Here is a 25,033-nt window from a genome sequence, read left to right as displayed (position 1 = left end):
GGCGCTGCATTGGTGGCTGCCCACTGCTTCACTGGGTGAATGGGTTAAATGCAGAGGAACTATTTCCCTATGGGGACTAACACGCACACATTACATTACTAAAGCGCGATGAGTCGACAAAACTGAAATAAATCCGAGTTGTCTGTTGGCAGGTTAACAAGAGACGTAGCAGTCGGGAACTGGAGCTTCGCCCCCTCGCCCCACTAGCCACCGAGGATCCAGTCGACCAATTAGATGGCGTCCAAGAAGGAAATGAAGAGGAAGAGGAGGAAGTGATGAAGATCTCTCCTCGCTCTGACAGCCCCAGAGGTTAGTACCACTGATCAACAATCAATATGGAAAGCCCATGGCATTATGATGGTCTCCATGGTAACCTATTACCTCTGACCCCTCAGACCTGCAGGACATCCCAGAGGAGAGCGAGAGTTAACGCCCCACCTACAGCCGATGACCTCAGGGACCTCTGCTGTTGTCACTGCGATGCCACAGACACACATCGGACTCTTATTGTTAAAGGCCCTGGATATAATGCCATTGCCTGTTTTACAGTTTTTAGACCAAATCAGACTTTTGTTCTTGGAACATTTTCTAAAACTTGGAGCCAAAAGGGTAAGGGCGAGGTTAAATTGGCAACTTATTTTCCGCTTCAAACAAACTGGGTCATGTGATTAGATCACTGGTTTGATCTGTGCCCTTGATGTTTTTTGTTTCTTTGTTTCTTTGTTGTTTGTAAATGGGACCAGAGCATGCGTATCTGGAGCTGGACCTGGATCTGGATCTGGTCTGATCCAGATATTTTTCACAGTTTGTTTTAAGCAGACAGATTTTTATTTATTCTTTGAATCTGAGACACACCACACTACATTACCCAGAATGCCTTTGGACCAGCAGCCATCTCATATTTAAAGTTTTGATTTTAATGGTGTCTGATTTACAGAAACCATTACCAGTATGTAAGCATTGAAAGGACTGGGATTATGGGGAGGGATTGGAGGTTGGTGTGGTCAGATGTGGGTTTTGGGGGTCGGGACTCACGTAGTGCTGGATTGTAGGTCAGGTGTGTTTTTAAGGAGCACAGAGCTCCTTCTATTAGCATGTTAGCATGGCTGTGTCTCTTATACTTGTGTAGGACATTGGTTGAATTGACCAATCAGCTTGTTTCTTTTGATGCATGGAGGTGATGATGTCAGCTCCTCGTGTCGTCCGGTGATGATGATGATGGAACAGTGTTTGACATAGAAAATTGTTCATTTACAAAAAAGAACAACAGACGCCGGTGATGATGTAATCATGCGATCATATTGGGGTGGACTACAGCAAGTTTAACAAGTCTGCGATCAGTCAAAGAGGCCATGCCCCTAATAATGCAAACTCTAATCAGTTCAGACAGGAGAGTGTTATCTATAGAGACCAGTTTGTGAATCAGGCTGTAAGCATGTTTATTTTAACATGTAAGGGTTTTGGGACTGACTCGCTGCTGCCTCTGCTGGACAGTAGAGGAACTGTAGTTTGGCGCTGATAAAGCAGAAAGCGTTACCGAAGAATGCGGATATCCTCTGTCCTGATCATGTGTGATTGATCATCTCTGATCAGGTGTTTTATGGACAGTAGTCCCACCCCCTGTGAGTTCACATGATGTTCTATAGGTTTTGGAAACACAAAAAAATGAATTTGTAACATCAGGACCTGAATGTGATTTTGAAGTTTTTGAATAACTGATTGTGTTCAGGTTTAACGCTGGGAAGTTTCTACAGTGTGATTCATCACTGTTTTGTTATGGTTTTTTTTATCTGAAGCTTTGGGATCCAAAACATTTCTGTTTATGCAAAAAAGCTCGCCAGGATGCACGCCTCACATCCAGATGTGCCGCTGTAACATTTCTTTTGAGTGTATTTTAACTGTAGTAACAATGGACTGAAGTAATTGTATTGATCTCTGATGAGTGTAGGTGATTCCTGCTGTACTCTTTATAAATCTAATCAGCTGCTCTTCGAGTATTTGTCTTTACTTTTAGCTTCAGATGAAACATGACTTTCAGATTTTGATTACTGATGCAGAAATGAATGAATTGATAAACTAAGCACACAGTGACACAAACTTCATTTGGAAAATTTATTTCCTGAAACTAAAAATAAACAAAGATGGCTGACATTCAATTCAATTCAGTTTTATTTATATAGTGTCAAATTACAACAACAGTCGCCTCAAGTGTCACGGGTGCAGGAGAAAGAGGACCCCAAAATGCGGCGCTCTGGCCAAAAAGTGTGCGTTTCCAAAGGTAGTGCCAAAAAACAGTGAAAGGTGCTAATCCAAAGGTGCTCCTCCTTAATCCCCAAGTGCAGCTTCGTCCGTGCGATTCCGTGTCTGAATGGTGCTTCCTGATTCTCCTCTCCGTGCCAATCTCCTGGGAGAGGTTGAAACCAAACACACAATCAGCGGGCTTCAAAACCAACAATCCACTTTCACCTAAAGTAACTAACGCTACCGGCTTGGAGTAAGCATTTGACGTTGACTGTCATCGTGCATCTTCCTTAAAGATGGAGGCTTAGTCCATCGTGGGCGATCGTGGCTCAAAGAGTTGGCAGTTCGTCTTGTAACCGGAAGGTTGCCGGTTCGAGCCCCGGCTCGGACAGTCTCGGTCGTTGTGTCCTTGGGCAAGACACTTCACCTACCGCCTACTGGTGATGGCCAGAGGGGCCGATGGCGCGATATGGCAGCCTCGCTTCTGTCAGTCTGCCCCAGGGCAGCTGTGGCTACAACTGTAGCTTGCCTAAGAAAGCCCTCCGCAAAGCCAGAACATCTTACTATTCATCACTGATTGAAGAAAATAAGAACAACCCCAGGTTTCTCTTCAGCTCTGTAGCCAGGCTGACAAACAGTCAGAGCTCTGTTGAGCCAACCATCCCTTTAACGTTAACTAGTAATGACTTCATGAACTTCTTCACAAATAAAATTTTTATCATTAGAGAAAAAATTACCAATAATCATCCCACAGATGTAATATTATCTACAGCTACTCTTAGTACCATTGATGTTAAGTTAGACTCTTTTCCTCCAATTGACCTTTCTGAGTTAACTTCAATAATTACTTCCTCCAAACCATCAACGTGTCTTTTAGACCCCATTCCTACAAAACTGCTCAAAGAAGTCCTGCCATTAATTAATGCTTCAATCTTAAATATGATCAACCTGTCTCTAATAATCGGCTATGTACCACAGGCCTTCAAGCTGGCTGTAGTTAAACCTTTACTCAAAAAGCATCTCTAGACCCAGCAGTCTCAGCTAATTATAGGCCAATGGTAAATGGCCTGTATTTATATAGCGCTTTACTAGTCCCTAAGGACCCCAAAGCGCTTTACATATCCAGTCATCCACCCATTCACACACACACTGGTGATGGCAGCTACATTGTAGCCACAGCCACCCTGGGGCGCACTGACAGAGGCGAGGCTGCCAGACACTGGCGCCACCGGGCCCTCTGACCACCACCAGTAGGCGGTAGGTGAAGTGTCTTGCCCAAGGACACAACGACCGAGACTGTCCAAGCCGGGGCTCGAACTGGCAACCTTCCGATTACAAGACGAACTGCCAACTCTTGAGCCACGATCTCCAACCTTCCTTTCATATCAAACATCCTTGAAAGAGTAGTTGTCAAACAGCTAACTGATCATCTGCAGAGGAATGGCTTATTTGAAGCAATTAGAACATGCTGTAGGTATTACAGGTACTGTGCTGCAGTGGTTTGTATCATATCTATCTAATAGACTCCAGTTTGTGCATGTAAATGGAGAGTCCTCTTCACACACTGAGGTTAATTATGGAGTTCCACAGGGTTCAGTGCTAGGACCAATTCTGTTTACATTATACATGCTTCCCTTAGGCAGCATCATTAGAAGACATAGCATACATTTACACTGCTATGCAGATGACACCCAGCTCTATCTGTCCATGAAGCCAGATAACACACACCAATGAGTTAAACTGCAGGAATGTCTTAAAGACATAAAGACCTGGATGGCCGCTAACTTTCTGCTTCTTAATTCAGATCAAACTGAGGTTATTGTACTCGGCCCTGAAAAGCCTAGAAATATGGTATCTAACCAGATTCTTACTCTGGATGGCATTACCTTGGCCTCCAGTAACACTGTGAGGAACCTTGGAGTCATGTTTGACCAGGACATGTCCTTCAATGCACATATTAAACAAATATGTAAGACTGCTTTCTTCCATTTGTGCAACATCTCTAAAGTTAGAAATATCCTGTCTCAGAGTGACGCTGAAAAACTAGTTCATGCATTTATTACTTCCAGGCTGGACGACTGTAATTCATTATTATCAGGATGTCCAAAAAACTCGCTGAAAAGCCTTCAGCTGATCCAAAATGCTGCAGCAAGAGTCCTGACAGGGACTAGAAAGAGAGAGCAGATTTCTCCTGTTTTGGCTTCCTGTTAAATCCAGAATTCAAAATCCTGCTCCTCACATACAAGGTCTTAAATAATCAGGCCCCATCTTATCTTAATGACCTTGTAGTACCATATCACCCTATTAGAGCACTTCGCTCTCGCTCTGCAGGCCTACTTGTTGTTCCTAGAGTATTTAAAAGTAGAATGGGAGGCAGAGCCTTCAGTTTTCAGGCCCCTCTTCTGTGGAACCAGCTTCCAGTTTGGATTCAGGAGACAGACACTATCTCTACTTTCAAGATTAGGCTTCAAACTTTCCTTTTTGCTAAAGCATATAGTTAGGGCTGGACCAGGTGACCCTGAATCCTCCCTTAGTTATGCTGCAATAGACGTAGGCTGCTGGGGGATTCCCATGATGCACTGAGTTTTTCCTTTCCAGTCACCTTTCTCACTCACTATGTGTTAACAGACCTCTCTGCATTGAATCATATCTGTTATTAACCTCTGTCTCTCTTCCACAGCATGTCTTTATCCTGTCTTCCTTTTCTCACCCCAACCAATCACAGCAGATGGCCCCGCCCCTCCCTGAGCCTGGTTTTGCTGGAGGTTTCTTCCTGTTAAAAGGGAGTTGTTTTTTTCGCCGCCATGTGCGTATGTAAACAAAGGCACTGCGCATGCGCGTTTTACTCATATTCTATCGCCATATTTCATTTTCTTATCGTTGCCCAACATTACACCGGTATCACCGTGAACGGTATGATATGACCCAGCACTGTCACCAAGTAGAAAACCAGCGGAGTGATACACCTCCTGTTGTCAGGCCTGCAGGTTTATCCCTGTGCTGTTCTCCTGTCTTGTGGTGGACAAACAATTTCTTTTTACTGTCACACATAATTTGTGGGGCATCTTATTGCGACACCTGATTTTAGTTTTAGTAATATTTTTAAATGGTTGTACAAAATAAAAATAAAAAAATGGCAGGTGTATTGGCTGCATTTTTTAGATAAATAGTTGTATATGTTTACAAAATGTGTGCATAAGTTTTCAAAATGTACAATTTATATTTACATTTCAAGTTATAAGAATAATTTACTCAACATGTCTGTTTTTTTGTTTACAGTAAAAAAGATACTACTAGGATTTGAAGTTTGTGTGATTTCAGATCAGTTGTGTTAACACAGTATGTCAATGAAAAAACAACTAAATTCAGACACGTGAGGTCAAGCTGAAAAGAATGATACCAAACAAAGAGGGGAAAAAATAAAATGGCACAATTTGAAGGTGAAATACAAACGTAAAATCAAAAGAAGTCAAAAATGACCGGTTATATTTTGGGCCTCAGAGGGTTAATCCAACAAATCATGAAAAATTAGGTTTAGATTTTTGTGCATGACAGTGCAGATTTCTGACATTTTGTGTAATTTAAGCTGTAACGATTTTACCTTTTTTTCTAACAATAAACAGTGAAACTTAAGTTAGACTTGTGTTGGTAAATGAACCGCCCCATGTGGTGTAGCTTTCTGGATCATATACTTACAGCGTTACATCTTTATTTATTATCCAGGCTATACAGTACATAACATCACATGTTTTATGTCACTAAAGTGTTTAATTATGGGGGCTACAGAAAATAATTAAGTTATGGACTATATTTCTATGAAAAACGTGTATACTTACTGCATTTGCATCATTTTAACCATATGTAACCACCTGCATGTGTGTTTGAAAAAAAGGGCTTTGATTTTGCCACCCTCATGCCACCCTAAGAAAATTTCTCTAGATCCGCCCTTGGTCCAGTGGGTCAAATCGAATCCTTTGCGGACGAATTCTGGCCCCCAGCATTGTCTGTTTGGCACACTGCCCTATGATAATACAGAGAAAACCCAATAATCAAATGGCAACCTTTGATCAAGCCCTTGGCAACAGTGGGAAGGAAAAACTCCCTTTTAACAGGAAGAAAATTGTATAATCCGAACAGGGAGCTGGTTCCATAGAAGAGCGGCTTGATCAATGTCCCAGGACCACAGATCGCTGCTGTTACAGCACGAAAGTGGGGGTCTTCCTGCTGGCCAGCACACAGTCTGCTTTAACATCACGCTGGAGCTACCTGTGCACACCTGTCAGAGTCACTCCTCTCTGATCTTCTACACTTTCTTCCCACCTCGAGGTGGCTGCTGCTGTTAATTTAATTGATTTAGTTAGAGCCAAATTGCAATAACACATCAGAAGAACAAGCTGGAGAAGATTTCTGGTTTGGTTTGTTAAAAAAAAAATTGTCATTATGCTTTCTAAGGTTTAATATTCAATCACAATGAGAGGGGATTAACAGCTAAGGAGTTTCAAAAACAACTTCTTCAGGGGAAAAAAAACCCAAAAACAAAACAGAACACAGCCAGAGATTGAAGAGTCCATTCAGTTTCAGGAAAGTCACTAAAACCGGTAAAACTGAAGCAAATCTGTCCAGAGGGGCCGATGGCACGATATGGCAGCCTCGCTTCTGTCAGTCTGCTCCAGGGCAGCTGTGGCTACAAGTGTAGCTGCCTCCACCAGTGTATGAATGGGAGAGTGAGTGAATAGTGGCATTGTAAAGCGCTTTGGGTGCCTTGAAAAGCGCTATATAAATCCAATCCATTATTAAATCTGCAGTTTGTCTGAGAGGAATTAAAAGTAAAAAGTACGTTTTAATTCATTTAAAACAGTCATATTTGCACAAAGAATTAATACACTTTCTTTAGTTTTGATAGAGAGCGTTAATGTCAGCTGTCCGGGAGGTATTCACAGAGCTCAGGAGTCTGATTTTAAACTTTGATACTCGGCAGCTTCTTCTTTCGGACTTTTACTTTGAAGAGGACATAGTGCAACATCACTTCCCGTGGAGCGAATTTAACCCGGAAGAGGGCGGAGTCTCCTGAGTTGGGAGTTGGCTGGAACCGGAATCCAGACTCAGCGCGACCAGAACCCTAGACCAGAAATCGAGACCACCACCCAAACAGGGAGCACGAGGACCGACACGACACTCGAGTCCGCGGAGGCTGAGACGGAGCGCGATTCACAGTTCGTCAAACTTCACGGAGAGTGAGGCATTAGCCGCCAACAGCTAACAGTTAGCTGACCGGGAAGTGAGTGCAGCGGAAGAAGGGCGCGAGCTACAGGTGTGACTGTTTCCAAGGATTCGGACAGGTAAGTGGGGGACACACGGGTAAAGCCGAGCACACTTGAGCTGAGCTAACGAACTAGCCGCTAACAGGGCGGTGTCCGCAGCTAGCTTCCGGCGCTAACGTGCTAACACGGAACAAACAGTGGCGCACACAAGAGGAAGTCAGGTGTGAAAAACGTGCTTCCGATAAAGTCGGTAATAATCGATGAGGTATGGATAAACGACCTGAGCACGTGAGAGGTGCGCGGGCACAGGGAGGGACTAAAGTTTGAGTTTTATTCAGACCAACTTTATTTAAAAAAGCCAATCATAGGGGGAGAGAACTAGAACCGCCCCCTGAACGTGTCTCTTCAGGTCAAAGCTTCAACTCTGACCTACACTTCCGATTTGATCAGTTTAAGCAGTGGTCAAAAATACGGGTGATGACCCTGTACATTAATCACACTTGGAGGATGGGTCATTGCTCAGGCCCAGCAGTGTGTGGAAATCAGATTATTAAGAATAATCAGAGTACTCTAAGAATCTCTGAGCTGAGCTCAAGTGTAGCAGTCGTTCTTACAGCCTTCAGCTTGGCGGTGTTGGGAATCAAGAGGCTGATGCAGCACAAGAAAGAGCCACTGGTGCTCAGGTGGAACAGCGGCTACCCATCTCAGCGGATTTGTGTCAGCTGACTGCGAGGAAAATTCCCCGAGATCAACTCGTTGCTGATACCCAATCCAAATATCGGGTCCTCCCAGAGGACGCTGTTCTGTGGAGATGATCTAAAGCAGAGATTGCTCTGCCCTCTTCGTTCATCTCAGGAGCGCGAAACCCATGTTTCTCTATGGGCTGCAGGATGCCACTGGGATCTGACAGCAGAAATAACCACGCCGCCTTCTGTCTGAGCTAAGCTGTTATACTAGGGCTGTTCGATATAACGATATATATCGGATGACAATATAAAAACGTCTATCGTTTCATTTTACGCAATCGTTTGTTTTGTGGTGTTGCGAGCCCCAGCTCGGACAGTCTCGGTCGTTGTGTCCTTGGGCAAGACACTTCACCTACCGCCTACTGGTGGTGGTCAGAGGGCCCGGTGGCGCGATATGGCAGCCTCGCCTCTGTCAGTCTGTCCCAGGGCAGCTGTGGCTGCAACTGTAGCTGCCTCCACCAGTGTATGAATGTGAGAGTGAATGAATAGTGGTATTGTAAAGTGCTTTGAATCCCGAAAAAGCGCTATATAAATGCAATCCATTATTATTAGTATTATTATTATTATTATTGTTGTTGTTGTTGTTATTGGGACGATAGATGTCTTATATCGGGATATGAGATTTTGGTCATATCACACAGCCCTATGTTATGCTATGTCCCATCCATGTTACCATTGGCTGTCAGAACTTGACAGTCATGTCGCTTCAGAGTTGACGCGTTCCAGGAAAAGCAGGTTTTTGTTTTGGTTCTTCATGAGTTCGAGCCATTCACGTATCACCAGCAACACAGCATATCACTAATCTTTCTTACACATTCGAGAACCGCCTGATCACTGCTTTCCGTACGGCTTGGTCACTCAAAAATATACACGTTGGTTTAATGCAACTCAGTTTTATTTATATAGCGCCAAATCACAAGAACAGTTGCCCCAAGGTGCCATATATGGTAAAGGCCCTTCAATAATGCGAGGAAAACAGAGAAAGCCCAAACAATTATATGAGCAAGGGCTTTGGTGATGGTGGGAAGGAAAAACTCCCTTTTAACAGGAAGAAACCTCTGGCAGAATCAGGCTCAAGTATGCTCTCTCTTTCTAGTCCCTGTCAGGACTCTTGCTGCAGCATTTTGGATTAGCTGAAGACTTTTCAGGGAGTTTTTAGGACTTCCTGATAATAATGAATTACAGTCGTCCAGCCTGGAAGTAATAAATGCATGAACTAGTTTTTCAGCGTCACTCTGAGACAGGATATTTCTAACTTTAGAGATGTTGCACAAATGGAAGAAAGCAGTCTTACATATTTGTTTAATATGTGCGTTGAAGGACATGTCCTGGTCAAAAATGACTCCAAGGTTCCTCACAGTGTTACTGGAGGCCAAGGTAATGCCATCCAGAGTAAGAATCTGCTTAGATACCATATTTCTAAGCTTTTCAGGGCCGAGTACAATAACCTCAGTTTGATCTGAATGAAGAAGCAGAAAGTTAGCGGCCATCCAGGTCTTTATGTCTTTAAGTCATTCCTGCAGTGTAACTCATTGGTGTGTGTTATCTGGCTTCATGCACAGATAGAGCTGGGTGTCATCTGCATAGCAGTGTAAATGTATGCTATGTCTTCTAATGATGCTGCCTAAGGGAAGCATGTATAATGTAAACAGAATTGGTCCTAGCACTGAACCCTGTGGAACTCCATAATTAACCTCAGTGTGTGAAGAGGACTCTCCATTTACATGCACAAACTGGAGTCTATTAGATAGATATGATACAAACCACTGTAATACCTACAGCATGTTCTAATCGCTCTAATAGGATATTATGGTCGACAGTATCGAACGCTGCACTGAGGTCTAGCAGGACCTCTGTGAGATGAGTCAATATGAAAGATAATTTGTAACTAGGGGTGGGCGGTAGAAACGATATAAATTTGGCCAACAGTAGAGATTTTGACTATACCGCTCTACTGCGATAGCGCATGTTGATGGTGTCATCATCAAGCTTGGTGGGTTCTTTTACATTTGAGAGAAGCTAATTGAGTCTAATAACAGATTAAATGCCATGTTGAGGCTGTCATTTTTAGCATCTACATGGATGTTAAAATCCCCCACAATAATTATTTTATCTGAGCTCAGAACTAAATCAGATAAAAAGTCTGAGAAATCAGACAGAAACTCTGTGTAAGGCCCAGGTGGACGATAGATGATAACAAGTAAGACTGGTCTCTAGGGCTGCCACGATTAGTCGACTAGTCACGATTACGTCGACTATCGAAATCGTCGACGACTGATTTAATAGTCGACGCGTCGTTTGAAGCTTTGTAAGATCACAAAAGACGCAGGAATAAGTAGCAGGATTTAAGAGTGTAATAACGGACTGAAACAGAAGATGGCAGCACTGCATGTACAAGGATGCCAGCTGCCGTTAAACCCCGAAGAAGAAGAAGCTGTGTCCCAGAATTCATAGCGCAGCCCAGCTCAGTTTCCAACAATGGCGGTAGCTAGTTAGTTTTAATATTACTCTTATTATTCTTTCTGGGTCACAAAATAAACGTTTAACATATTTTCAGGCGAGAATGTAGCTGTGTAAACCTCAAATATCTGCTCAGTTTATCAAGACACCGCATATTTTCAAAAGCGCTCCGACCTTTTCGGAGACGTCTGTTACCCACTAGCTCGATAGCGAGCCGGGGGCTAGGCTCACTAGCGCCGTGAGAACACCGGACTCCCGGCTAATCGTTTTCAAACCCACCGCCGTCTTTCGCTACTCAGGTTAAACATGATATATGAGTCACTTAGATAACTTAAAATGTTATTGTTTGGCTTTTTTTAGTGTTTTATTTGTTCCTGAGTAAATCGGTTTGGCTGAGATTAAAGTTATAGTTTTTACACAGCTGAATAAACGTCAAGCAGACAGCTGATTATCAGAAGTGTGAGATGCTCGAGAATATGTTATTTTATATTTTAGATAGCAAGGAGTTTATTAAACTCCACTGAAACAATCTGCAAACTTCATTAAAATTTAATAAACTATCATCTTGTCTTTATTTTTAGTTAGCACAGACCTTAAACACTTAAAGCTGTAAGCTAATGATAGTTCTATAAGAGCAGATGCTGCTGGTGCAATAAGCTGTACGTTTTACGCCCAATGGATGATGATCTGAGTCCACTCTGAACCCCCCTGATGACATGCAGCTCTATTTGTCACTGAGCCTCAGCAGCTGGATACTCTAACCCGGGTTAGTGACTGGCGCTGCGACATTTGTTTTAAAGGCCACTAACACAGAGCTCTTCCTGAAATGGCTCAGGTTTGGCTTCTTTCTTTCCAGCTGTTGAGCTCAGTGTTTGAATTCTTGCCTCAATGTTTGATTTTTCTCTGAGCTTCGACTGACGTGTAAATTCTGCCTTATTCTTGTTTTTCTTTTCAGGATCATTTCTAAACGGAGACATTTGGTCTGCGTTTGTGTTTACGTTATTGTAAAGTCGTGTTTACTGGCGTGGACAAGTCCGGACCGCTAACAGGTTGTAGAAGTGAGCTCCCCTTGCCCCTTTTTTTTTTGGATTCATGTATTTACACACAGAGCTCTGAAAAGCTCCACGTTGTGTATCACACCGCGGCTCGCTGTGTTCGCTCCCCGGCTCAGTGATAGAGGGCCTCCCTCTGACCACAGCTGTAATTATTTCACTCTTACAAAACGTCGTTTGAACGGACTTCCTGCTGATAGTTTATTTCAGAATAAGTATGTGCGGCGCTCTGTTTTACTGTGAAAAGTGTGTAATAAACTTTTTCTGTGCAGTAGAAGAAGAAAAGATGAGTGGCGGCATGAACAGCATCGAGGCAGTGAAGAAAAAGATCAAAGTCCTGCAGGAGCAGGCCGAGGAGGCTGAGGAGCGGGCAGAGCGACTGCAGAGGGAGGTGGAGAAGGAGAAGAGGACCCGGGAGGAGGTACGGCACACGCACCCGAACGATGTCCTTAAGTCACAGGCGATGACATCACGTATTTCACAGCTGTTTCCTGTCAGATGGCACGAGGCTGCGCTCCCACAGTCCTGTACTGCTGTGCATTTGTCATTGTGGGTTTAACCCTTTAAAACCGGTCGGAGTGGGCACGCTCCGTTTTGCGTAACTATTTTTAAATCTCTGTAGAACTGGAACCACGTAAGCTAGCGCAAAAAATTTTTGCGTATGAAACCAGAGGAGTTGTACTTGCATCTTATGCCATCAGCTTGCCCTAGGTCACGGTTTCCTTCCACATAACGCTTTGAAAAAACTGCATAAAAAGCGCTTGCAGCAACAAAAACATAATGTTCCAGAAACACGCTTTCAGCTGTTCAAAACACTTCCTACGTTGGAATAGACGTCAGCGCGAACAATCGCATGTCCGCCATTACCTGGCCGAGACTGGAAGTGATGTCATTTTCGTGGAAAATGTCGTTTTTTTTTTTAGCTTCAGGGCCTTATAAGCCTATACTGGTGTTTTTAAAAGTCATATTTAGTGTTATGCTTTTCTGAATAGTTTCTGGGATGCTTACAACTCAAACTGCACTGCTGGAAATAGTTTGTTTTGATGCACATGCTGAATCTTTTGCAAATTTGCATTATAATATTTATTTTTGTTTTTCCTGCAGTATATAAAAATTATAAAAATTTCTCTAACTAGAAATATATGTAAAAAAATCAAAAACAATTTTCAATTTTCTTGTTCATTGCACTTTTTTGCAATTTATGTAGTTACTATGGACTTAATGCATACATGTTATTAAAATCTGGGCTACAACTGTTGTATTGATGTATAGCAACTTGAAATGCTCCCAAAAATGGCTCCACAGCCTGTAAAAATATAAAGATAAGCTCTGGCGGACTTGGTTCTGTGGTAAGGCTTAAAGGCTTATGTGGCACTGCATTTACCTGCCGTCAGACAGGAAGTGATGCCATTACTCGCAATCAGACTTCAGTCACAAAACAGGAAGTGTGCCTGATGCGGCTGGCTCTGATTGGTGTACAGCCTGAAGTTTAGAGCGAACTCGGCGTGTTTGAAGCAGGGCGAGATCAGGCGAGCTGTGTAGTTCCAGCAGGGCTGCAGCAGAGGGCGCTCACCTTTTCTAAGTTTATGGGCTCGCTGACACAGTCGCCTGAGTTTTTGTGAATATTTGGTCCAGCCACTTGGTTGGCTCAGCATGGTGCTGTTTTTACTCTGATTGGCTGTTTAAGCTGTCCGTGACAACATGCTGATCGTGTTTGATGATGCTGGAGGAGAATGCGTTAACCCGGCGGCCAGCGTGAACAGGAAGTGATGAAGCTCGATGAACACGTTCCTGTTGCTTCTTTAAACACAGATATATTTCACCTCTGTAATATTCTGGATGTTTATAACTGAGCTCTTATGTTTGTAAACATTTACAAATATCCTGTTTTTGTTTTTTTGTGATTAATATTTTATTGTGCTTTGAGAACACTACAGTCCACTGCAGAGACAGATTACATCACATAAAAAAAAAAAAAGCATCAGCATAGCAGCAGAACAGTAGAGAATACAAAACCAAAATGAGGGGGACAAACAAAGCAAGAGATAAACAAACAAAAACAGCCAGCCTTTGACTATGTGGGTCTTACTGCATGCCACACCCTGACATCCCTGAGGGTGCTTCGTCAGAATGTCAATGTCAGTCCCACTCCAAGTTCTAGTCTGTTCGTTTTATTCTGGACAGATATGGATCCCACTTCAGATGGAAACTCTCCACTTTATTCAGAAGCCTGTATGACAGTTGTCCAAGTGCAGCAAGTCTCCCTAGTTGAATATGCCATACAGAGACAGGTGGGGTGGAAGGGGCCTTCCACTGGGAAATAATGAGTTTACGCCCCAGCATCAATGCAGTCTGTAACCACAGCAGCCTTAGGCGGAGCATATTTAAGGAGTGATGGGTCCCCCAAAACAAATAGTCTTGGTGAAAAAGGAATATCCCATCGTATGGTTGATTTGATAAAGTCATGTATCTCAGTCCAAAAGATTTGGGTTTTAGGACAGCTCCAAAATCATATGGGTCAATGTGCCTACCCCAGTCTGACATCTGCATGAGGTTCGCCCTATACAGTCTGTGTGGCGACCAGTAAATTCGGTGTAGTAATTTAAATTGGATTAGTGTCCTTCTAAGTTCCCTGGACACCTTTTTACTATTCTGCAAAATTGCAGTCCATTCCTGATCTGTAAAAGCCACACCAAGGTCAGATTCCCAAGCTAACTGGAGGGCGGGTAGCCCTTTACTCGTGCCCTTAACAAGCATTGAGTAATATTTAGAGACTTCACGACCTCCCCCAAAGATTTTTTTGATGTAGCTGAGATATTCAATAGTTGGAGGTGGTGTTTAGGGGGAACCAAAAGTTTTGAGCAATAAGTGCCGGAGCTGCAAGTACCTCCAAAACTGACTCTGTGGCAACCAAAACTGCTTTAAGGTCGTTGAAGGACTTGAGAATACTCCCCTGATACAGGTCTCCGAGAACAAGTATCCCAGTCTGGACCCACAGTCTCCAGAAAAACGGAAACTTATTAATGCAGAGTTTGGGATTGAGCCATATGGAAGCCTCAGTGTGAAGGTGGGAGTTAAAATTTAATAGCAAGGCCACCTTCTTCCAGACCGTCTGCAGAACCGGAAGAATGGGGTGGGTTTGTATATCTGGTGGGAGCTTGGTGGTTAAAATGTGCATCGGAGGGAGTGGTGAGCACAAAGTACTCTCCAGACTAAGCCATGGGGGGGCTCGTTCTGGAGGGAGGGCCAGTGAACCATGTGTCTCAGACCGAAAGCATAATGGTAAAACAGTAAATCTGGGACTCCCAGGCCTCCCGACTCCACTGGCTGCTGTAGCTTTTTAAGCTTTATTCTAGGGCGTCTGTTGTTCCGTATGAATTGGTTGCACAATCTGTCAAATTGATGAAAATATTTTGATGGGATTTTTAGCGGGAGTGTTTGTAGTAGGTAATTAAATTTTGGAGCACAATTCATTTTGATGATGTTAACTTTACCCCAAAGGGTGAGGAACAAAGGGGACCATCTACTTATGTCGGTTCTGAACTTGTCCAATAGAGTTTCAAAACTAGCCTGAACTATGTTGTATAACAAACTGAGGAATGTAATGCCCAAGTATTTGTTACCGGTCTGAGGCCAGCTGAAATCCCCCAGCTGGAACAGGGTTTTGGGGCAGAAGGCTGTCAGAGGGAGCGCTTCAGACTTTGACCAATTTAGTCTATATCCTGATATATTAGAGAACCGGTTAATAATTCTTAAGAGAGCAGGTAGAGAGCGTTCTGGCTGCGATATTAGGACCAGGCCGTCATCAGCATAGAGCATCAACTTGTGATTATTATTGTGGACCTGGATACCTGGAGAATCAGGGTCTCTACGTATTGTTGCTGCCAGAGGCTCTAAAGCTAGAGCAAAAAGCAAAGGACTCAGTGGGCAGCCCTGTCTTGTACCTCCGTGGAGGTCGAAGGACTGTGATACAATACGGTTCGTTAGTATTGATGCTCTTGGATTGTTGTAGAGAAGTTTGACCCACCTTATGAATTTTGGGCCAAAGCCAAATGCTTCCATTACACAAAATAGTATTTTAGTATTTATTTATTTATTGTCATTGTCAAGAACAATGAAATTGCGTTTGGGGCTTCCATACAACCCAAAAAAAAGAAGAAAATAATAAATACCCCTTAAAACCCAAGTGTACATATTTAACCCAGTGTGACTCCAATGCAATAAGACAATCCTTAGCAATAATGTTCGTAGAAATTCAGACAAAGACCTGAGAAACATGACAAAATACAACAATGCAACCCATTCAATATTATTGTACTGTGAGATATGATATCAGATATGATAGTTATCTATTTAAGAAAGGGGGGGGGGGGCAGGAGGGGGAAGAGAATAAAGATATGATGCACCAATGCAGACCAGTTCATTGCTATTAAGAAGTTGGATATGGTTATTGTCCGTGAGAGGGGGGCAGAGGAAAACGCCACTCCACCCTGTCGAATGCTTTCTCTGCATCCAGGGAGAGGGCTATAGCTGGAGAAAAGTCCCCCGTAGAGGATTTATCCTGGGTTGCCCACATAATATCAATTAGGCGTCTAATATTATCGGCAGAGCTGTGGTCCGAATAAAACCAACTTGGTCGGGGTGTATTAAGTAAGTCATGACCTCATCTAATCTGGTTGCTAGTACCTTAGCTAAAATTTTGCAATTGCAATTGATCAAGCTTATTGGTCTGTAACTCTTACAGTCAAGCGGGTCTTTGTTTTTCTTTAGGACAAGCGAAATAAGTGCCTCTGACAGTGTTGGTGGCAGGCTGCCCTTATCCAGGGCCTCCTCAAACATTTGCAGAAGTAAAGGGAAGAGCTCATCTGCAAAGTTCCTGTAAAACTCGGCTGTAAACCCATCCAACCCAGGGTCCTTGTCAATTGGAAGGTTTTTGATTACCCTTAAGATCTCTTCCTTTGAAATTGGGGCGTCCAGGGAGTCCACCTGTGTCCTAGAGAGAGTTGGGAGGTTGAGGGGGGAGAGAAAACTGTTAATTTCCTGAGAGTTTGCTTGTATTTCTGAGTAAGGCAAGGCAAGGCAAATTTATTTGTATAGCACAATTCAACAACAAGGTGATTCAAAGTGCTTTACAGAGACATTAGAAACAAAAACAAATAAAAAGCATGATTTAAAATTGATTAAAACAAGCAAACAAACAAACTAAACACACACATTTCACACCTGTTCGCGCGATCTGAACCCTTATCGTAAGGGGAGCTACCAGTCCTTCTGTGGACGAGCTACTTTCTATTTTAAATTCCCTGAATTTAAAATACTCTCTAGACCCAGTTGGGGAGCTAGAGTAGAGGAGTAGAGTTGCATATAGAAATCTCTAAAGGCTTCATTCACTTCAGAGGGTTTTGACACCATAGTGCCATCCTGTGCTCTAACTGCTGCTATGATAGTCTGAGCTTCTTTTTGTTTAATATATCTTGCAAGTAGTTTTGCCAGGTTTATCTCCATCTTCGAAGTATTTCTGCCCGAAATAGAGAAAACTCCATTTTCTGAGTCAAAATTGAGTTAAACTCATATTTAAGTCTAGTTAGGTGGGTCAGATTTGCCGAGCTCATGTCTGCCTTAAAAGCGGCTTCAGCTATGGCAATCTTCCTCTCCAGGTCTATCTGCTTGGTCAGAGCAGTTCTCTTCTTATATGAGGCATGCTGGATGATGAACCCTTTAATAAAGGCTTTCAAAGCTTCCCATGCTACACCTGCACTGGGAGCTGTAGAGAAGTTAATTTCTATATAAGAATTGATCTGCTCTCTCAAGGAGTGGAAAAAGTTGGGATCATGTAAAAGGCTTGAGTTTAGCCTCCATCTGGGAGACTTGGGGGGGCTACCAAATGAGCTCAGAGGCGTGGTCAGAAACGCGTATTCTACCAATAGAGCAGGACATTGCTGAGGGCATGATAGAATTTGACACAAGAAAATAATCTATTCTTGACAGAGTGTTGTGGGGGCAGAATAAAAGGTGTAATCTCTTGTGGATGGGTTGAATACTCTCCATACGTCCACCAAACCCAAGGTCCTACACATTTTTATAGCGACCGACGCTGATCTAGAGTGTCGCTGTGAGGGAGTGCTTCGATCCAGTATATCATCCATGACCAAGTCCCCTGCTATCAGGATTGGGTAGTCGCCCATATCACAAATTTTGCATTCCAAGTTTCCAAAAACGGTGGGGTCGTTGATGTTTGGTGCATAGATATTGCTTAAAATCATCCTATGGCCTTGAATCTCAGCCAAGAGTATCAATGTCCGCCCATCTTCATCCTTAACCATCCGGGAGCATTTAAACTGTAACTGCTTATGAATTAAAATTGCGACACCCCTACTCTGACTGCTGCCACACGAAAAGAATACCTGACCAACCCAATCACGGCAAAGTTTATCTGACTCTTGGGGAGACAAGTGAGTCTCTTGAAGAAAGACAATGTCAACTTTTTTTGATTTGATAAATGTCATGATTTCTTTTTTTTATTGAGTGGTTAAGGCCCTTTACATTCCAGGTCATTAAAGTAAGGGCCCTTTGTGGCTTATTCGCCATCATGCAATACGTGTCGGACATATAACCGTGGGGTAACTTATTATTAGAACCAGGAGTTCAGTACTGAGTGGACAATATTTGGAAGGCTGGCTGTAAGAAAAATTGGGGGGGGGGGGGTTGGAAGTAAATAAAAATACCAACTGATAAACATTTAAACAGATACGTCTGGGGCAACCAAGAACACTAGTCACCCTCAGGTGGGCTATGAGCCCCAGAAAGCAAAACATAAACTTTATGGTCCGTGACTCTAACCAGTCGAACAGTCATAAACAGGACCTGTCGCCAGCAGCATATTAAATCAATGTAATATGAGGAAAACAGTCATTCCGGGACTTAGCTAGCTGAACAAACTGAAAAGGGCTTCATAACAACTGAAAAACTTACAGGAATTTAATAGTCTTAGTGAGCTTCGTATCCTCAGAAGCAGCACAACTGAATAACTCAAATAAAACTGCGAAGCCCTATAATATTGAAACTAAACAGTTAGGAGGTGCAAAGTATATCGTGTATAGCATGTTAATTAAAGCTAGGGCAAGAAAAAAAAAAAGGAAAAGAAAAAGGGTAGTGTTTAAATCCAAGCCCTGACTGTAAATATCTCCCTTAAAGTAAAGACAGAATGTAGTCCTGGGCTTTTTTTTTTTTTTTGTGTCAGTAAACTCACGTCTGCCCTTTTTCAGCACCAGCACCGCTGGGAACAGTAGGGAGAACTTTATCTTCCTTTGGTGCAGCAGCCGTATACAGGGATTAAATGCCGCTCGTTTGTCCGTGACAAGTGCACTCACTCCAAGAACCGTATAATTATAAATATGAGCGTGGTGAAAGTTGGGCAGCATGCTAACGTCTTTTGTCCACTCTGTGTGCTCGTAAGGGTCTAACCCTTTCACTCCTTTGATTTTTTTTTTTTTCCTCATATCTTTTCTTTGCCTTTTTGTCGAGTCTGTCTTTGTACGGACCGGCATTGTTCTCCTTCGTTTTGTACATACCTTTTTTGGGCGGCAAAGAAAAACCAAGAAGGTATTGGAACCGGAGAATGAACGTTTTGCGGTGCTGCAAATGCTTGCATGTGATGCGGTACTTGGATTGTTTTGCCACGAGTTCCCAGCATGCAATGTGCGAAAGTCGCGTGGTCTGTCAATCTCTATTCAAGCTGCCATCTTGACCGCCTACGTCACCGGACTCCACAAATATCCTGTTATTTATCTTACTGTTGTTGTGCTGCAGCGACATCATTTCCTCCGATTATCAAAGTGTTGTGAAAATGCCTATGATTGATAGGTGCGTTGACTCACGCACATCTGGAGGTGGCTCACATGTGGTTCCTCCCTCACAGTGTGCACAGCCTCATTTCTACCTGTTACAGTAAATATCCAGTACCCTTCCTGTCAGCGGAGTGTGTACTCTGAGTACTGCAGTACACTGTGTGTGTGTGTGTGTGTGTGTGTATCAGGGCGTGACGCGCTGATAAACGGCAGCATGAAGCTGCTGATAACACACACTTGGCTGTGTGACCTGATGCGTACAGGAAACCTGACCCGTTTCACTTCCTGTTACCTCCAGATTAAAGGTGCTGGATTAAAAAGGCCGCAGTCTGCTTGTGCGTTCTGCTGCTGAAACTCGACTTTAAGCAGAATTAAAGTCGAGTTTCATAATTTAAGAGTAAATAGACAAACTACAGTTAAGCTTTGTTTTTGTTTGTGAATTATGAAATCAGAAACATTATTTATAAAACAGATGATTCCTGTGTCATTTCCTGTTTGTGCTCCTGAACCAGAGCAAGCTTGTTATTACTACAATAACAATGTTTCATAACTAGTAAAAACACATTTTTAGCTTTAAGTATTTCATGTGCAGCTGTCACTGTGTGTGCGCGCACCTGTGTGTGAGAAAAGGAATTTTATTGTGAAAGGAAGGAACAGGATGGGGAATGACCGGATGTTTGCGCCCCTGGGGGGTTAGAGGTCGATGTGTCAGCTGACCTGTGTCTGTCTCCCCGCAGGCGGAGGCCGAGGTCACGTCTCTCGGTCGACGTCTGCAGCTCAGCGAGGAGAACCTGGACCGCACTCAGGAGAGACTCGCCGCCGCGCTGCACAAGCTGGACGAGGTTGAGAAGGTAGCCGACGAGAGCGAGAGGTCAGAGGGCGCTTGTATTCCACAAATACTGCAAAGTACTACAGCTTGTAATAATACACAGTAATACTGTGGCAGTACTATGAGAAGCACTGCAGGATTTGTAGGATTTGTTTGTAGCTGTTTTACACAGCAGCAGTGCTGAGAAGGTCAAAGGTTAAATGTGATCACATAACTTTGTCCACAATCAGGGGGATGAAGGTGATTGAGAACAGAGCTCTGAAGGACGAGGAGAAGATGGAGCTGCTGGAGGTGCAGCTGAGGGAGGCCAAAACCATCGCTGAGGAGGCAGACCGCAAGTATGAGGAGGTACTGCACACGCTGCTACTGGCATTACCACATAGTTAGAGCAGGGTGATATGACCCAAAATATTTATCACGATATACATCTGAAAATCTGCGATGACGATATAATTGACGATATAATTGACACGAGACAAAATACTTTACAACTCCACAACTTTATTAGTGCAAAAAAAACATCAAAGTATTTTCACTTAAACAAGCAGCTGTTTATGTGCATTAAAGTTATATAAACATGTAACAGTGCAAATGCAAACTCCTCGCTGACAGTTTAACCAAAAGGCATATCCTCAGCATCACCATGTATAACATCCACAACACTTAAAAAGAGGTCATACACACACAGTACGGTAACATTATGCTGAAGCACAGTACGTATCACTCCGCGAGGCTCCGCCTACGACAGCCGTAATGCTCCGACAATCCATCAAGCGGTGCGGCTTCGTAGCTTAGCAAAGTCGTACTGAAACATCTGACAGATTTTCGAGCGCCGTGCACATAAAATCGTTTCGAGGTCAGTAAACACAACCAGAGTTCATACATAAGGCACACGGGATTATAAGGGGCTCTGTCGACTTTCAGACAAATCAAAGGATGATTTTAAGTGCGCCGTATTTTCCAAACAACGCGGTAATAGCGACGGCCCGCTAGCATGCTCTACCAAAAATAGTGCTTTGTTGTGTATCTGACGGACGAAAGCTAAACCAGTTCCACACCAGTGAAGCTGCAGCGTTTTTACAAACCAGTTCTGGTTCATTGTTTCATTCAACGATCCGCTTTCACTCTTCTCGTTCTGCGTCGCCGCCATGTGCGCATGTAAACAAAGGCACAGCGCATGCACGTTTTACCCATATTCTATCGCCATATTATACATCTATCGGTATTACCGTGAACGGTATGATATGACCCAGCCCTAGTAGTACATAGTGGTGTCGTACACAGGAATGCAGTGTGCTGTTTGATTGACAGGTGGCTCGTAAACTGGTGATGGTGGAAGGAGAGCTGGAGCGAGCTGAAGAACGAGCGGAGCAGGCCGAGAGGTTCTGCACACACACACACACACACACACACACACACACACACTTTCAGAGCCACTTTATTAGGAACACCTCGGGGACCACACAGGTGAGTTTCGAGCGGGTAGGTGTTCCTAATGAAGTGGACATACCTGCCTCTGTAACAGCATGAAGCTGCTTTGACACACCTGGTAACTTTGACATCACATTGATGTGATGCCACACTGCTTCTGTAACAGCTCCGCCTCTTTCTCCCTGTCTGTTTCTACGGCAACTGTCTGCATGCCCTGCTACCTGCCTCCACCTGTCTCACAGTAAGGTTCGGAGGTTGGAGGAGCAGCTGAGGAGCTTCGATCATTCGCTGAAGAGTCTGCAGGCGTCCGAGGATAAGGTACTGAGGGTCACGTGACCTGGACCTGCTGACCGAGTGAAGCTCCTCCTCCTGACCTCCCACTGCCTCCATGATCTCTGACCTTTATCTGCTGCTTCAGCTCCTCCTCCTCACCCTCCTCCTCTTGTTGCTCTGCATGAATCTACCTGCAGGCTCAATGACACCTGACAGTGCGCGCGCACACACCTGATGACACACACACAAACTCATAGGGTGCTCAGGTGGTGTCGGGTTGATTAAAATCCTTCTAGAAGCAGTTCTCGTCACTCGGCAGCCATCTTGATAACAGGATGTCAAGCAGCAGGTGAGGTAGAAATGTAAATCAATGGCTTTGTTGGCATCCTCATGACTTGAAAACAAAGGGGCGGAGCCTACAGATCACATTTATGGTGTTCCACCTTGCACCTGTCTGCCTGGCGACAGAATACATCATCAGTTCCGTACCTGGCAATCTCTCAGAGCAGCACACCTGTGCAGGTGTGCTGCTCCGTCTAAGTCTTGAGGCGGGAACATTAAAGATGGGGACCGTATGAACAGTTGGGTCAGGCTCATAACATTTCCAGGTTCTGCTGAGTGCATCCTGCTTTAGTCGGAAGGTACCGTAGTTGATACCTGACACCACCTGAGCCTACCTGCCCACATGCCTGTCTGACACACTGTGTCCTCTGATGTGACCTTTGACCTGCAGCAAGACCCGGGTGTTGGAGGAGGAGCTGAAAACTGTGTTCACAAGTGCAAAGTCTCTGGAGGCCCAAGCCGACAAGGTAGGAGGAGGGGGTGGGGCTTCATGGCACAGGTAATTCTGCCGGGGAACGGAGCCGGTGCAGTCTCTGGAACCAGAAACGGTTCAGCCTCACACCTGTGTGCTCACCTGTGTGTACCTGCTCTCTGATTGGCTGCTGTCTCTGTGTGTCAGTACTCTCAGAAGGAGGACAGGTATGAGGAGGAGATCAAGAGTCTGCGCAACAGACTGAAGGAGGTGAGTGTCATGTTCACCTGTGACGTCACGACCTGTTGGAGAAACTCGATTTGTTTCTTCTTTTCACAATAAAAGCTGTCAGCTGCATGGAGGGAAGCATCTGAATAAAGTCAGCCAATCGTCGGTTTAAGGCTAAGTGTGTAATGTATTTTCAATTTTATAATTAAGGTCTGAGACTTTGTCTGAGGTCACGAATATTAACTCATTCACTGCCATTGACGTCTATAGCCGTCAATTGCAGTGAATGAGTCAATGGGTCTAACCCATTCACTGCCAATGGCTGGCAGTGAATGAGTTAAACAAGATTAATGTGACCATAAAGTGTGATGTTTTATTTTGAAAAAAACTAAACAAAAAATATCTTGAAAGGGTTTAAGAAAGTATAAAACCAGGACGTACGAGCGTTTTCAGTTTGACTATTTATCCTGCACAAAACAACAAACCAGAGCGACCAATCAGGGTTCTGCAACAGACCAGCTTTTCACATTCTCCCCCGTGTGTATTTCCCTTTTGTCATCCGACTTCCTGTGTTTCAGGCTGAGACCAGAGCTGAGTTTGCCGAGCGCTCGGTGGCCAAACTGGAGAAAACCATCGACGGTCTGGAAGGTGAGGCCCACGATCAATATTCATCACAGACAACAAGTGTTATTTGTCACATACACAGTACAACATGTGTCCGAGCTGCGGACAGCCTGCAGACTTAGCTGCGCCATTCCAGGTTTTAGCATGGTTTTCTAGCAGGACCCTTACTGAATACAGGGCGAACTTGCAACTCCCGCTCCAAAGGCATATAGTCTTACCACTACACTATCAGCTGCCAGCTGAGGTCACAAAGTAAAACTGTAAGACCTCAGAGACCAGCCTGTGATTGATGTGATTGGTCATTGACTGGTTGGCCCCTCCTCTCTGTGTTGCAGATGCTTTGACTTCTGCCAAGAACGCAAACCTGGAGCTCCAGGCGACCCTGAACCAGACCATGGAGGAGCTCAACTCCTGCTGAACCTCTGGCTCCGCCTTACCTGACGTGGATGTCAGGAAACTCTGTGGCCAAAATATTCCTCTTCCCTTTCTTCCTCTGGCTCAACCCCTTTTGTCACTGGCCCCTCCCCTTTTCTCTGCTTGCTGGAGGTCAAAAACTAGATCCTCTGATCCTGCTATGAGAGGAGTGTGGGAGATATTTCCTCTCCAATCTGGCTCCTCCCCTCACCTTTGGCCCCTCCCCCTCTTTTCTCACATTCCTACTTTGAACTTTTTCTGCACAGTTTGCTTTGCCTCCACCCCAGTCATGTTTTTGTAATAATGAGTGACTAACAGCCCCACCCCTCGTTAACTAATGACTAATGGCGTGTTTGTCTTAACGGTTTGTTGTTCCTGCTTTAGTTCACTTTGCCACAATAAATATTGATGACTGATTGATGAAAGCCAATCTTCTGTTAGCCAATTAATTATTGTTTTTGTCTTCTGGGGTGTGGCTTACTGGAGTGACCAATAACGGAGGCATTCAACTGCCAAATATGGTGAACAAAGGGGCCAATCACAAGCCAGACACGCCTCCTGTTTTCTTTGACCTTAGGACAGAATCAAAGTTAAGAAAAGTGATTACCTGGAGGCAGGTGCTGTCATCACTGATGATGTCACAGTTCATTGTAATAAATCGTGAAAGTGAAACAGGATTTTATAAAATAAAAGTACCGTATGTAGAACCAAACAGAGTCTGGGGGTTATTGATCGATCGACTCATTTTCCTCTGAAACGGTGAGGCAGCTGTGAAGTTGTACTGCAGTACAAATACACGTCCGCAGGAGAGTTTAAAAACTGACACCAGGTCAGTTTTAGGCTCAGTCTTAAAACCTGGTCACGTTCTAGTGA

The 25,033-nt window shown here is 43.9% G+C and overlaps 2 protein-coding genes across 4 annotated transcripts in view; both read left to right on the top strand.

Annotated features, from left to right (window-relative positions):
- Positions 1–1,994, top strand: part of arhgef2b (rho/rac guanine nucleotide exchange factor (GEF) 2b) — a 62,451-nt gene extending 60,457 nt beyond the window's left edge. The window contains exons 20-21 of the mRNA XM_085424106.1: positions 153–309; positions 396–1,994. Coding sequence (XP_085280232.1) covers positions 153–309; positions 396–430 — 192 coding nt within the window. The 3' untranslated portion in view covers positions 431–1,994. The remainder of the gene's footprint in view (positions 1–152; positions 310–395) is intronic.
- Positions 1,995–7,288: 5,294 nt separating this feature from the next.
- Positions 7,289–24,872, top strand: LOC146660068 (uncharacterized). 3 transcript variants are annotated; one of them, XM_085424103.1, is made up of 9 exons: positions 7,289–7,580; positions 12,033–12,181; positions 20,345–20,478; positions 20,667–20,784; positions 21,748–21,818; positions 22,110–22,185; positions 23,102–23,164; positions 23,701–23,770; positions 24,082–24,872. In XM_085424103.1, exons 2-9 carry the CDS (start codon positions 12,047–12,049, stop codon positions 24,162–24,164), a joined length of 750 nt encoding a protein of 249 aa, XP_085280229.1. In that variant the 5' UTR covers positions 7,289–7,580; positions 12,033–12,046; the 3' UTR covers positions 24,165–24,872. The 3 variants fall into 3 exon arrangements, with proteins under 3 accessions (XP_085280229.1, XP_085280228.1, XP_085280227.1); XM_085424102.1 differs by lacking the exon at positions 22,110–22,185 and adding an exon at positions 22,874–22,949 and having other exon boundaries at positions 7,290–7,580; positions 12,036–12,181; XM_085424101.1 differs by lacking the exon at positions 22,110–22,185 and adding an exon at positions 22,874–22,949 and having other exon boundaries at positions 7,290–7,580.
- The last annotated feature ends 161 nt before the right edge of the window (positions 24,873–25,033 follow it).

The sequence above is a fragment of the Rhamphochromis longiceps genome, linkage group LG11 (assembly GCF_057381845.1).
Source record: "Rhamphochromis longiceps isolate RC_006_pf linkage group LG11, R_longiceps_female_GT1.1, whole genome shotgun sequence".
NCBI classification, from domain to species: domain Eukaryota; kingdom Metazoa; phylum Chordata; class Actinopteri; order Cichliformes; family Cichlidae; genus Rhamphochromis; species Rhamphochromis longiceps.
The sequence above is the reverse complement of the archived record's forward strand: the minus strand, read 5'-3'. Positions and strand labels throughout refer to the sequence as shown.

Coding starts and splice junctions, on each gene's coding strand:
- LOC146660068 (XM_085424103.1), top strand. CDS start 12,047: ATGAGTGGCGGCATGAACAGCATCGAGGCAGTGAAGAAAAAGATCAAA. Junction 20,785..21,747: donor CAGACCGCAAGTATGAGGAG/GTACTGCACACG, acceptor TTTGATTGACAG/GTGGCTCGTAAACTGGTGAT. Junction 22,186..23,101: donor TGCAGGCGTCCGAGGATAAG/GTACTGAGGGTC, acceptor TCTGTGTGTCAG/TACTCTCAGAAGGAGGACAG.